General features: G+C 37.5%; 1 protein-coding gene across 1 annotated transcript in view; it reads right to left on the bottom strand.

Annotated features, from left to right (window-relative positions):
* Positions 1–880: 880 nt before the first annotated feature.
* The window catches only part of LOC130914788 (ankyrin repeat and IBR domain-containing protein 1-like), a 38,034-nt gene continuing 23,659 nt past the window's right edge, over positions 881–15,255 (bottom strand). Inside the window, exons 11-20 of the mRNA XM_057834295.1 lie at positions 14,810–14,940; positions 14,242–14,376; positions 14,025–14,111; positions 13,768–13,834; positions 10,080–10,225; positions 9,110–9,288; positions 8,923–8,974; positions 6,092–6,203; positions 5,612–5,655; positions 881–3,940 (exon numbers count right to left, since the gene is read on the bottom strand). Of these exons, the coding sequence (XP_057690278.1) occupies positions 3,035–3,940; positions 5,612–5,655; positions 6,092–6,203; positions 8,923–8,974; positions 9,110–9,288; positions 10,080–10,225; positions 13,768–13,834; positions 14,025–14,111; positions 14,242–14,376; positions 14,810–14,940 (1,859 nt within the window). The 3' untranslated portion in view covers positions 881–3,034. The remainder of the gene's footprint in view (positions 3,941–5,611; positions 5,656–6,091; positions 6,204–8,922; positions 8,975–9,109; positions 9,289–10,079; positions 10,226–13,767; positions 13,835–14,024; positions 14,112–14,241; positions 14,377–14,809; positions 14,941–15,255) is intronic.

The following is a 15,255-nucleotide window of genomic DNA, read 5'->3' as shown; positions in this document are numbered from 1 at the left end:
TATGTCATCCTACCCATGTTGTATTATTTCTCTTAGCAATACTAACTAAGGCATGAGAGTGAAAGGTCAACTACAGACGGTGTCAGCCCTGTGACTGACAGGTGACTTTATACGTGACCTCCCTTCCAGTCTCCCATCAGTCTAGAATGGCGGTTTTATTAGGATTTTAGTGTGCTCTTACACTTTAAAGGTTTGACATGTTCCAACTGGTATATGCAGAGAGAAAAAAAATTGAGTTCCAGTCAAGCAACACTGATTGATAGGTGACGTACTGTATGTTATACTCAAGATGTATTGCTTTGAACTACATTTTGGGACACAGTCCTAGTAACAAGGATTTTATACCCAGTCAACTGGTCTTTTTGTACTAATTGAGCTCCAGAAAGCCGTTTCCTTTATTTCTTACATTACATGAGCTTGTTATGGTCTCTTTCACTCCTCGTTCTTGGAATTCATAGAGTTCTTGCTTGGGTTTAGGAATGTCACTATCAGGCCATAAACCTCTCCAAATATGTTGATGCTTCCAAATCGGATTCCCAGTAGCCGAGGTCATTTCACAGATTGTGCACAGTGGCAGATGGTGGAGTTTTCTCCAGGTGGCTTAATTCATACTTTGCAGATGTTGTATTCCTCAAAAATGTAAAAAAGATAAAACTACCACATGTTCGCATGGATGTGAAAGTAAATATAATGATGACTTTATCAAAGTTTATCAATTTTGTCAATCTGTGGAGAATCCAATTGAATTATTCATTAGTGAAACAGGAAAAATCCCTGACTTGCTAAGATTATAGTTTTCACACTGGCTTCATTACATTTATCATATTGGGCATTAGCCAAAATAGCGCTAAAACAATAATTTATAGAACCCCTCCACCCCAAAAAATATCACGCAAAAAAATTCAACACATAGTTTATTGGCATAACAATCCAAACAATTCATATAAAGAGGGAATGTATCAAGTATAGACTATGAAAGTGCAAATAGCATTTCAAGGATTAGTTGCTTTACAATAGAAAATGAGTAACAAAATTGTATTTTAAAATAAATCACCTGGACACTTAGAGGTGTAATGCACAGCATACTGTTACACGACAGAGTATACTATCTCATATCCTGTGTTTAACTACCACAAATTAACCAAGTCTGAAGAAACTTTGCTCCACAGACCAAATGGCACTCACAGTTCAACAACTTCAAGAAACCTGCCAAAGCAATCTTTATATGTTTATACTGCGTTACTAGAAAACAGAAGCTAATTTACTTCAGATCAGTTAGGCATAAAGCTGTCAAAAAGTTCCAAAACATTAAAAAACTGATCATGTGTTTCACTTTGCAATGGTTAAAACACATATTTTCTTCACTGGATATGTTTTTTTTTTTTTTCTTAAAATAAATGTCAATTTTGTATTGCAACTTTCCTCTGTATTAGTGTCTGCAAGAGCTCAATTACAAGTCAATAGTGGCATTATTCTTAAACCATAAGAAAAAGGATGAATGTCTGGGCATGCAAATGTTACAGTATGAATTCATGAAAACTAAATTCTAAGGTTGCAAAAAATATATATATATACTTATATTGTGCATTTGAAATATGTTGCGAAAGAAATAACATCTAAGTAACACAGTATGTGTACACTGTGAATACTGTGCAAAATGAAAAACAAAGAAATTCAGTTATTGTGACTGAAATAAAGGCACTATTTATATTTTTTCCTGTGTAGACGACCGATTCTAAATCTTGGAGTTCCTATTGTTTGAGATGTCACAACACACATTTATGATTTGCTTCAAAATGCATTACCCTGGACATCTGCACAGCGATGTAGATGCTTTTATTATGTGTAAATTTGTCATCAGAGATAATTTACATGGGCCTAATTAAGTCTCATTTAGAAAATTTCAAATGAGACTTTCTACTCATATCCTTTGCTTGTTGTTCGAAGAAGACCACTGGCTGATTAGTCTTTAGTCTGTAATTGCTATTTAAAATACCTCATTAAAGGACTGATATTCTGACGTACTGTTAGCTACTAAATTAAAGAATTTTAACAGAAAACATTGAGTTTTTCGCCTGATTTATATTTTAAAATCTTATCATTATTTATAATTAAAAAAAAAAAAAAAAGGTTTCATGCAAAGTCTCACACTAAAACATCCGACCAATACTTTCTGATTCTATTTTCTCATCTCAAGAACTCGCCGAAAAGGTTTTACTTAAAACTGCTATCTACAGTGTGTCAAACAACATCACTTTAATGTGAAATCTAGCTGCTGGGATTGCATTAGACAGGCACAACTTGCTTTAATTCAAGAATCCACTTGGTGAATGTAAAACTGTGCTTTTAATAATCAGTTTAGTCACTATAAAGCAGGTGGCTGTGGACAGGAATTCGTTATTTCTCTGTAACGTAGACGTTAAAACTCCAACCAAATACTACTACACTGCCTGCAGATGACATTTTGTTATCCCTGCAATGCTGCAGCTAATCAGCAACAAGGAAAAAGAGCTGGTAGAGTGCTGCTTAAAACAGATGGCCTTTGTCAGTTTGGATCAGCACTCATTCAGAATCAATAACTGTTGGAAATGGTTGAAAATAATTGACTATGTAGCTGATCCAATGTAGTCTAGCCAAATTGTACAGTCTCCTTCAAACCTGTCCATAATACGTTCAATTCTAGAGTGAACACAGTGAATATTTATTCAGGAGGAGGTCAATTTCAATTTGCCTCTGATTGCAGGAAAAACAACAAATTGACAGCTCCATCAGCGCATAATCCATTTAGGGAAAATATATTCTCTGGTGCTACTTTACCATTTTTCTCATAAGGGGCATCGCAGTAGACTAAACAATGTTCTGGCATTTTTTCTATTCTGCCCGCCAGCTCAAGTTGAAATACTCTGTATACTTTCCAAACATATACAAAATGAAAAGTTAATTCTTATACATTCCAACTGACTATAGCAACTATGACCAGACTGACTAATTTGACCTGCCCAAAAATATTATGGATTGCAAAAAGGCAATTAGATCATACCAAGTGCACCTGTTCCTCCCACTCTGAAGAGCTGCTGCTGGGCAATTGGTCAGGTGGACATTGAGGTGTGTCAACACGACAGACCTTGGTGTCTACCCTTTCCTCATGGACCCCAGTCATGTCACGAGTGGGCAATAAAGGCAATGGCATGGGCTCCAGCCCCACAAGATGGAGTTGTGTTGGCCTCTCCACGACAGGGCACTCTTTTCTCTCCATGTCACAAACACTACCAACTTCCGCCACTTCTTCATGGGATTTTCTATTCTCACAGAGGATGACGACCCCACTTTTCTCTTCATCCTGCAGGCACTCTTCAACACCTGCATGGAGTAGGTCCACATTTGTGTCTGTAGCAGAAGCGCTTGAGGGGACCAAGGCAATACTTTGAGGGTTCATGTCATGGAACCAAGCCATTATGTTGCCGAGCAGATTAGCATTTGCTGCTAATGCGGAGGAAGCAGATGGGTCATGGCTGCTGAAAGTGTTTGAGTCTGTTGGGTCATCGGAGGACGAGAAGACACCTGTTGATGAGAAACTGCTGCCTGGAGCTACTGGTATTGGCACAGAGGAGCCATTGGCTCGGTTTTGGCTGTCACTGAGCTGAAAAGAGATGGGATTCCCGGTGGCTGTAGGGTAATGGCTGGTGATGTTAATGTGTCGAGCCAAGCTGTCACCCAGCTCAAGCAATTCTGAGCTGCTTAAGGACACTCTGGGGAGAACCTCTATACCTGACGTACTCTGTTCAAGCCTAGAAGGCAAAGACGTGCCGATAGCTCCAAGTGAAGCTTCATTAGCAAGAACTTCCTGATTAGACTGTCCTTCTGTCATTCTTGATTCCTGGAGTGACAGCTGAATGGCCAGTAGAATGTTAGGGTCATCATCATCCATAGAACCAAAACCCTGCAAGAAAATGTACAAACATAGAAGCACACTTAATATCACTTACATTATGTCGACACTGCCCGCACATCGACGTAAACATACAAAATACTTTTTTCATGCCATGATTTTTTTCATTCTGTTAATAATTATATGAAGAGGTTGTAGAAGGGCTCTATTTCCGCAGACAAAGGAGGTCCGCTCTGGCTTAAAATGTGTCGTAACTGGATTTTGCATTGGTTTCACAATTTGGCAGACCACTGTGCACCAAGAAAGGTAAGTGTCTTTGACAACATGATGGGCGCAAGTGACAATTTGCTGAATGACACTCTCGTTTTTCATTCCACTTAAAAGGCGGTCTTCCTTTCAGTGCTGGGTAAATGGCTGTTCTGAGGCGATAAAGGTGAGTCTACCTGAGTGATCTTAAACAGATATGTGAGCTCTGAAGACATGTGGTGTGTTTAATTTATAAATATAAATATGTAAACTGTGCGCGTCTAACCCTCTGAATCCTTGCATTAATCGCTCATTGTCACAAACGGAAACAAGCAATCGGTTTGGAAGGTGGCTTATAAAGTTACTATTTTATGCCGCAGATCTATGATCTCCCCTAGATCCAACTTTACATCATATGACTGTGCTTTCGGGCTGCAACAAACATGCAACAAACAATCTTTATAATCGAATAATCGGACGATTAATTAAACGATTAATCAGATAAATGTCCCTTTTTTCCAATTACCTTCACAATATAACTTGAAGGTTTGAGGCATGTTGTAAGTAATAATGAAGACGAAATGGACGACTATTTCCTTCAAAAATAATATTTTATTTCAGCTTCCCGACTTAACTAAAACTATTATAAGATGCTTCTCCAAAACACAATATAAACAGACACTTAAGACAATGATTAGCATAATCGCCAACTAGCGTAGCGCTTTGTGCGAAGTGTTAATGTCTCATCAGCAAAGAATACAAACAATACAATTGGCTTCATTTACTCACCTCTGACGGAGGCACACTGAATCTAACAACACAAAAGACGATCTACCTCTCACCACTTCATAATCTTATTGATTCGGCAACCCAATCTGAGTGTAGCAGTGAACTCTCTCTCTTGCTCTAATCACTGGCGCGTGCACGCAGCCTTACATTACAAACAGAACAAGGACCCATATGGGACTGCTCATAGCTGCCGGCAAAAATCCATTATCAAATTCGTTGGCAACTAATTAATTAATCGATTAGCTGTCACAGCCTTACTGTGCATATGTTAGTAAAAGCCCATTATAACAAATGAACTAGTAATTGGTGTCAATCCGGAGTCATTTAAATTGCATGTGTGGTTAATTCTAAAGAGTCACACCCCAGTTGATTGATGTGCATATTTGTACAACCACATTATATCAGTCGCTTTTTCCGCCTTCCTCTGTTAAAAAGAGTTTTAATAAGGTCAATAGAGTTGTACAGGCTATAGGTTACAATGAAGGTTAGGAAAAGGTTTGAAAATTACGAATCGGATTTTAAATTTATATCACAAGGAAATGGCATTTGAACCTCACAGAGATGCATCCGTCAAATTGGATTGTAATGGACAGACAGCTGATGAATACAAATATAGAAAAGTGGCAGCTTTTTCTTTCATGTAACAAAAAGCTTGAAACCCTTGAGTTTAAATGAAATGTAACTCACCATCAATCGACCATGTCTAATTCCATCTCCAACGTCCTGGTTGTCTTTACAGAAAACAAAGCATCAACAAGAGTGAGAAAAAAGTAATTTGCTAATTGTCTCATTCAGGGACTAAGCCTATCCTTTTAGCTAATTCAAATCATTTTATGGTAAACCACAAACACACCAAATATAAGCTGTCTCGTTCCAGTAAATGAACAAATTCCGCTTAAAATAATTGCCAGTAATCTCCAAAGCCTTTTTTTTAAATTTTTATTTTTTTACAAAAATGATTAAAATTGCTAATAAAAAAAAATCAAAAAAGGATTGTGTTTGTCCTGAAAAAAATAGACTGATTATTTTATAAATGTGTTGATATAATGGCATCAAAATAGCACATTCTACATAATTTTCAATGCCCAAAAGCACAGAAAACAGCAGGATGAAATGGAGTAGCCTCGTGGAAAAAAAAATATGGAGAATACATTTCTATTGCATTACCTAAAGTGCTATCGCTGGGATCATCAGGGTCAGGCGTGTTGCTACGGAGACTGGCCATGTCACCTCGCCTCCGCTGTCTATGTCTTCGTCTGTACTGGAAATCTGCATACTCCTTTATTTAACAAAAAATAAATAAATAAAAAAGTTGTGATTATTTAAAAAGTTAAGTTAAAAACTTAATTAATGATTATTTCTCTTATGCCATGGGAAAGCATTGCCAAATAAAAAGTACTTATCAGAAACCTGAATACGTATATAATTCACCATTACTGAACCTTTTATAACCAACAATAATTGGTAACAACAAATCACTGGCAAGGAGTACATGTGAAGACAGTTCAATAACATAGAATTTATAAGAAAGTAATAAAACGAAAATGAAAATGGGAACCATTAGGGGGAAAACTGCATTTACATTTAATCTCATACCTAGTAGTTCCATAGTTCCACATTCATTTAATCAAAAGATTCTCAACATGGGTCTATACATTTATGTTTGAGCCGATCTAAAAATACCTTGCTATGAATTGATGTGCAGACACTATAAGACCCCTGAAGTGGACAATCTGTGGGTGTTTGATCAGTGCAATGTCTTGGAGTTTTGATATTAATTGTGTTACTTTTAACTGATGCAGCATTGCAGATTTTGCAGTTTAAGGACCACAAATAATACACACTGTAGTTAGAAGAGTACCGGTAGTTTGCCGTTTCGTATATTGTAATGATATGTACAAGATCATAAACTTAAGAGCACACACACTGGAAGAAATGTGGTGTTTTACTGTTATATGAAAGAGTTCCATACACAATTTAGAGAGTAGGGTGAAAGTATACTACAAGCCCTAGCAAAAAGTATAAAATTACCAGTCTCGGAGGAGCACTCACTCACACATTTCATCATGTAGAACAAACTCAGATAAAAAGCTTGAAAAAACTAATGAATTAGTTTAAAAGTGCAACTCTTTAGGATTCAGAAACACTACAAGAAATGAATAAAAACATTTTGGTGGTCGGCATTTGTTAATTTTATAGCGCAAGTGCAGGGAAATATATATTGAATCACTCCATTCTGAGGAAAAAATATGGAATCATGAGAAACAACCAAAGAAATAACAATCAAAACACATCTCTATGATTTAGTAGCACCACCTCAGGCTTTTATGGCAGCTTGCAGTCTCTGAGGCATGGACTTGAGAGATCTGCATTGGACAAGGTGTCAAGAGTCAAGAATCTGCATTGGACAAGGTGATGATGCTGGAACTTTTGTTTGGTGCTGTTCCAGTGAGATTTACAAAGATGACTGCCTGAAGGAGACATCAAATTTCCCTCAGTCCTTGATGATATGGGGCTGCATGTCAGGCAAAGGCACTGGGGAGATGACTGTGGTTAAATCTTCTATAAATGCACAAGTTTACATTGAAATTTTAGACAGCTTTCTTATCCCTTCAATTGAAAATATGTTTGTCATTTTCCAAGATGACAATGTATCATGCCACAGAGCTAAACTGTTAAAGCATTCCTTGGAGAAAGACTCATCCAGTTAATGTCATGGCCTGCAAATAGCCCAGATCTCAACCCTATTGATAACCTGTGGTGGAAATTGAAAAAAATGGTCCTCAGCAAGGCTTTGATCTGCAAGGATGATCTGGCAACTGCAATCAAAAAGAGTTGGCACCAAATTGATGAAGAATACTCATCAAGTCCATGCCTCAGAGACTGCAAGCTGTCATAAAAGCCAGAGGTGGTGTTACTAAATACTAGAGATGTGTTTTGATTGTTATTTCTTTGTTTCTCATGATTCCATATTTTTTCCTCAGAATGGAGTGATTCCATATATATTCCCTGCACTTGCTCTGTAAACATTTACTGACCACCACAATGTTTTTTATTCATTTGTTTTAGTGTTTCTGAATGCTAAAGAATTGCACTTTTGAACTAATTCGTTATTTTTGCAAGCCTTTCATCCAAGTTTGTTCTACATGATAAAATGTCTGAGTGAGTGCTTGTCTGAGACTGGTAATTCCATACTTTTTGCTAGGAGTTGTAGTCGTCTCACTTGCAGTTATTGTGAATATTTTGGGGTGAGGAATCTTTTCATTTTTGGACATGACTGATGGATGGTGTATGTGCCATGATAAAGTAAATTGCATGGGTAACACGGTGAATGCCTGGTTATCACGACACCTCACATTTCTGATGAGAAGCGTTCAATCCATGGTTTCGGGGTTCCTGCGTGGAATTTGCTTTTTCCCCCTGTGTCTGCATGGTTTTTCCCCAGAAACAGATTTCCTTCCAAATCCCAAAAACCAAAAACATACATGCTAGCTGACTGAACAGTATAAAATCTCCGTAGGCATGATTGTGAGTGTGAAAAGTTGTTTGTCGACACTATAAATGTTTTTTGAAATGCAATGAAAGGGCTTCACGCTCTTCTTGAGCTAGCTGACTTATTTCTTTCCATTTTTTATTGGTGAGTATGGTAAATGGAGTTACATGTATAGCGTCTTTCAACCTAAAGGGCATTCAAAGTGCTTTGACACTATACAGTATCTCCATTTACCTAACCTGATGTACTGTAGCATCATCTGGAGCAACATGGGTTTCAGTATCTTACTCAAGGATACTTATACAAGGTCACCAGGGCGAGGCATCAAGCACACAACCTTCTGGGTTGAGAAACGACTACTCTGCCACTGAGCCATGCTGCCCCACAAATAAAATTCTTACGGTCTGATCAGAGTCAGAGGAAAAGTTTTTTAATATTGTTTATGTCAGCGTATGTTGAAATGTTTAAAGTTGACTACATTTTAGCCATAAGACTCATATATTACCTCAGGTGATGCAAAGCCCAAATATTCCCAGTCCCACGTTCCGCCAGCAAAACTGAAAGCGAGTAAAATAAGGATTGTCATTTGGAGAGTTGCTGAAATACAATTGTTTTAATGAATTCTAGATTATGTGCTATAGCAAAATTACATTCACTTTTACTGTGTGAGCTACACTAGCCACCGTCTGTACCTGCGTCTTGGGGCCTCAGGGGAATCATTAGGGGCCACCCCTCTTGCTACTGAGGCCAGGAACTCCTGTCTTTTCTGCTGTACCAAACATGCTGCACGTATGATCTTGTGACGTGGAGTCCGAAGGTAAGGCCGGTTAACCTTTTGTGCGAGGTCTTCAGTTACCATCTCCAAATCCGTCTGAAGATATAACAAACACAGGTTGGGACATTTCCTGAAAAAAATTATACAATTTTGCAAATATAAATATAGCCCTAAATGCATGTAAAATTCTTACAGTTGTAACTTGATTTAAAACTCCCCTTCCATCAATGTTGGACATCATGTTATGTCTAACATTGGTCAAAATGACTCTGTGACCTGGTTTAAGTTTCTGATTTGTGCAGTTTGTCAATTGATGCAATGACCTTTGAGAATCGAACGCTTAATAAGCACCTTGGAATTTGGTGCCGGTGTGACATAGTTTTGTCATATTCTTCAAGTATCTGCTCAATTGATGATTACTATACGCCCACTAATCTCAGGGAAACTGACTGGCAACTGAGCTGTGTTATGTGAAAAGCTTTGCTTTAACTGTCAAACTCAATTTAACAGATTTAAGCAATGAATGGCAGCAATGTATATTGGGAAAAACTAAGTGTTCGGTACTAAAACTTGTTATATTTAGGCCCATTTTGTGGAGGTTGATGTTACAAATATAGGTTTTTACACTAGCATGTTTTGAGGGGACCGTCACTGGTCAACCGTGCTGTGAAAAAGTATTTGCCCTTTTCTAGAATTATCTTTTTGCATGGTTGTTATATTTAGTTGGTATATAATATATCATACACAATGAAATTAGATCTTTAACTCAAAATTAGATGCATGCGTATTGAGGATGTATCATTAGGATAGAGTGCCCATCTGTTATGACCCATTTAAAACCTGCTGCTTTGAACATTAGTCTTTTTCTTAATAAGTGGCACTGAAACCTGCATTAGCTCATAGATCTCCTTCTTTGTGCTTTTGGGCTCTAAGAAGAAGCCATATGGGTAAGAACACTTGAGAATTCGGCGAGTCTTTAGCAGTTCTAGGACAGCATCTTCAATAAATGTAGTGTCAGGTGGTCCTCCTTCCCCTGAAATAGAAACAGATAACAAATATCAGCTGTGCTTGTAAGCACCATATCCAGGACATTAATGGTCTACTATTTCATGCTGCTCCAGTGGATTCAAAAGTCTTATTAAAAGTGGCGCAAAAAAAAAAAAAAGGTGCCTAAAATTATAAAAATTACATAGCCTAATACTAAGGATGTCCCGATGGCATATTTTTGTGTTCCAGTTCAAGTCACCTGATTTTGAGAATCTCCCAATACAGAGTCCTGAACCGATACCGAAAAAAAAAATATATATATATATATTATATATATATATTTTTTTTTTTCGGCAATGCCATTATATATCTGGATTATTTTGTTACATTTTAGCCCTTAAAAAATAAATAAATAAAATGAAAAACCTCATCCTTTTCACTTGAAGTTTTAGTAAGAGAAACCAAGGGCGTAGGTTTGCATAGACGGTAGGGACATAACACTACCAACTTTTTAGGATGATCAAATTGTCCCTACCAACTTTAAGCAACCTTATTTCATTATATACAGTCATGACTTCACTTATATTAGATTGTCTTCCCATATGCCGTAAGGATAGAATTGACCCTACCATTATTAAGTGAATTATTTTCATTCTTCAGACTTACATTTACTCCTTTTCACTTGCTGAATGTGCCAGTCCATTTTTTTCCCCTTAAATGCATGTTTGATTGGTTGATTACTTATACAACATGTTGACAACATGCCGCCTCCTCTGCCCCCTTCAAAGATATTAGAGGGAAGTTAGAAGTTTTTTTTTAATCCAGCAGCACCAGCAGCCACTGTAAGTAATGTAAAAATGCATCAATGTTGTGGAGGTGGGGAACACATCACAAATTTTGCTACTGAAAATCCGACTGCATCAGACTTAGCTTAACATTAAACGGTGTGGATTTGCTAACCTGAAAAACTCGAGTAGGATGCTGCTTAGAGAGAAGTGTCCTCCTGTATGTGTTTGTCTCCTTAAACTGTGAGAAATGTAGTGAACCGAGGTTTACTCCTTTCTCCCCAATTGTTATTTTTGTTGTATTTACGTGGCCTTAAAGCAGCCCAAATGAGATTTCATTTTCTGTTGAGTTTGGCTGTGCTTGTGGACAAAAGTGGTAGTGTTTAATCTGAAGGAAGGCTCCATTTTTATTTATTTTGGTTGTTTCCTGACTAAGAAGTTTTTTCAGTTATATTTAATTAATTTATTTAGACGGACAATGTCGAGTGGTCTTAAGACAAATGTTTATTTTTTTTGCATTCCTGGATAGTTAACGGATTTAACAAGTTTGTACTTATTTGTATCTTAATGCAAATTAAGTTATGGTCAAATATTGCAATTTAAATTTGCTAATAAAATCCAGACATTTATGTTTTCAAAATGTATTTTTTTTTTTTTTAAACAATGGTTTGAATTGAACGGTTTATCACCTGAACCAATACATATCAAAGTTAGCAAAAGTCAATACAGATTTATTTTGCATTGATCATTTAGCCTATCAATTAATTAGGTTGACATTTGGAATATTCAAACAATATCAACCAAAGAAATATCAACCATTCACCATTCACCCAATCAGTTTGGTCTTATTAATGTCCTGTCCCCAGCAAAACGTTGTTGAGACCAAACCTACGCACTTAGGAGAAACACATTGCGTTTGTTTCACAATCAACTACAGTGGGGAAAATAAGTATTTAGTCAACCACTAATTGTGCAGGTTGTCCAACTTTAAAATATTAGAGAGGCCTGTTATTGTCAACAAGGGTATACCTCAACCATGCGAGACAGAATGTGGAAAAAAAAAACAGAAAATCACATTGTTTGATTTTTAAAGAATTTATTTGCAAATCAGGGTGGAAAATAAGTTTTTTGTCAATACCAAAAGTTCATCTCAATACTTTGTTATGTACCCTTTGTTGGCAATAACGGAGGCCAAACGTTTTCTCTAACTCTTCACAAACTTTTCACACACTGTTGCTGGTATTTTGGCCCATTTCCTCCATGCAGATCTCCTCTAGAGCAGTGATATTTTGGGGCTGTCGTTGGGCAACACTGACTTTCAACTCTCTCCCCAGATTTTCTATGGGGTTGAGATCTGGAGACTGGCTAGGCCACTCCAGGACCTTAAAATGCTTCTTACGAAGCCACTTTTTTGTTGCCCTGGCTGTGTGTTTGGGATCATTGTCATGCTGAAAGACTCAGCCACGTCTCGTCTTCAATGCCCTTGCTGATGGAAGGAGATTTTCATTCAAAATCTCTCGATACATGGGTATCTTTACACAGATCAGTCGTCCTGGTCCCTTTGCAGAAAAATAGCCCCAAAGCATGATGTTTCCATCCCCATGCTTCACAGTGGGTATGGTGTTCTTCGGATGCAATTTGTTCTCCTCCAAACACGAGAAACTGTGTTTCATCTGACCATAATACATTATCCCAGTCCTCTTCTGGATCATCCAAATGCTCTCTAGCGAACCGCAGACTGGCCTGGACGTGTACTGGCTTTAGCAGGGGGACACATCTGGCAGTGCAGGATTTGAGTCCCTGGCGGCGCATTGTGTTACTGATAGTAGGCTTTGTTACTGTGGTCCCAGCTCTCTGTAGGTCATTCACTTGGTCCCCGCCGTGTGGTTCTGGGATTTTTGCTCACCGTTTTTGTTATCATTTTGACGCCACGGGGTGAGATCTTGCACGGAGCCCCAGATCGAGGGAGATTATAAGTGGTCTTGTATGTCTTCTATTTTCGAATAACTGCTCCCACAGTTAATTTCTTTACACCAAGCATTTTACTTATTGCCGATTCAGTCTTCCCAGCCTCGTGCAGGTCTACAATTTTGTCTCTGGTGTCCTTCGACAGCTCTTTGGTCTTGGTCATAGTGAAGTTTGGCGTGTGACTGACTTAGATTGTGGACAGGTGTCTTTTATACTGATAATGAGTTAAAACAGGTTCCATTAATACGGGTAACGAGTGGAGCCTCGTTAGACCTCTTTGACAGCCAGAAATCATTTTCTGCTTTTTTTCCCCCACATTCTGTCTCTCATGGTTGAGGTTTACCCATGTTGACAATTACAGGCCTCTCTAATCTTTTCAAGTAGGACAACTTGCACAATTGGCGGTTGACTAAATACTTATTTGCCCCACTGTATGTGAATGTGTATGTGATCTGTGACAGACTGGCTTTCTGCTCCATTCACAGCAAAGAGAAGATGACCCAACAGAAAGGGCCGAGTATATTAACTGCTGGGAAAATTAAAATTATGCAAGCAGAATATAAACTGTTTGTATCAGAACTAGTATTAAAAAAACAGTGCTCTTATTCATAACAATAGCATTTTAGCTGCCAAATGACTGCCTTGTGGGTCCCACCATTTTGATACGTTTTTATGTTGAAATTGAATTATACTACTGCATCCATTTGACGTAACAAAGCATCAGCTTTAGCTTTTCGTGGAGGCTACACACATTTTATTTTTAATGTGTGAATTATGTCTGTGCATACTGGGCAACTAAATTTAAATCAGTCAAAACTTGAAACTGCAAACTCACTTCCCCTCAGAGCCCGACTGAGTTGCTCCATTTTCTCCTTGGCTGTTTTTATGAGGCGTTGCTCCAGCTATATTGACAAAGACAGAATTTACTTTTCTGGTGCTGGCAAATTAAAATATGACCCAATCAAAATTGAAATAAATGTAATACAAAACACATTATAATTATGGATACACATTTTAATGAACTAGACAAAACCTTAATCCTCATGCCAGTTTGTATAAAGCCCACGTCAATGGAAAACCAACTTTGTTTACCTGAAAGCTGTGTTCATGATTCTTGAAGCGTGTGTAGTAGTGCATAAAACGGTCCAGTTCCTGAAAGCTCTTATGCTTCTTCTCTGCCTGCAAAACCCAATAAAATGCCACATATCGTTGATGACAACTAGGAATATTTTTTCATTTCCATCTGACAAGTTGAAATACATTTTTGGGAAGAATATATTCAACCTAGTGTGTAAGTAAATTCACATACTTCTTCAGTCATCTCCTTTGACTGCTCTTCCACCTGTTGAATAACTTCATATCGGGTGCAGCGATAGTAGCCGCCAGTGGATGAGCTGTGCTTTTTCCACTCCTCCAGACAGATCCAGCAGAAGTCATATTTACACTAGGCGGCAATAACAGAAATGTTAAAATGTTAGTGTGTTATTCAAGGATTTTGTCAAAACAAATTGAGTTCCAAGTGAAAAGACTTTCAATTCTTTTTAGGCATGTCAGCAATGAGAAATATTAAAATATTTGTTCTGCACAAACTTTGATAAAATTTGCAAATATAGTGAGTAGGTAAGCGGGCAAGAAAAAAGCTGACTGGAATTTCAGTTTTCATCGGCATAAAAATCTAATTTAACAGATTTTTTTTTCAAATTGTTCCCACTGCAAGGCCAGAGTGGCATTAAAAAATAGTATAAAAGGGGTATGCCCAAACCTTTTCATGCCTCTGTAAGCCTAAACTTAAGTATCATATTTAGAAGTTGGTTACAGCCACTGGGGCGTTCACTAGCAAAAACGTTCAATGAAGTTGCTTAGTGGATCCAACTTACCTTTGCACACTGCATGTGGTTACACCCCTCATTTTTCTGGATTGGGGATTTGCAATTGGCACATGGTTTCGAGTTTGTAAGCATCCATAAACAGTTGGCTGCATCCTCATAAGCTTCACTCACACCAGCCACTTAAACAAGAGGAGAGAGCATGGTGATAACAACAAATACATTCAATAAGACAATAGCTAAAGATCTTTGACTTGTTGTTTAAAAATCAATATCTTTATAATTAATTATCTATATTGAAATACTCAAAACAAAGTTATAAATTTGATTTTCCTACAAAAAAAGTATTTATGAACTCTGTTTTCGTTAAAAATATTGCGCTTTTTTTTTTTTTTTTTACCTCTCTTGAAAAAAGACTAGAATAATCTAGTCAATAATAAAGTTCCAAGCACTATAATGTTCTGTTCAGTTGGAAAAGTGTTGACAAATCCTTAATT

This window comes from Corythoichthys intestinalis, chromosome 4 (assembly GCF_030265065.1).
Source record: "Corythoichthys intestinalis isolate RoL2023-P3 chromosome 4, ASM3026506v1, whole genome shotgun sequence".
NCBI classification, from domain to species: domain Eukaryota; kingdom Metazoa; phylum Chordata; class Actinopteri; order Syngnathiformes; family Syngnathidae; genus Corythoichthys; species Corythoichthys intestinalis.
Note: the sequence above shows the minus strand (reverse complement) of the source record. Positions and strands in the feature narration are given on the sequence as shown.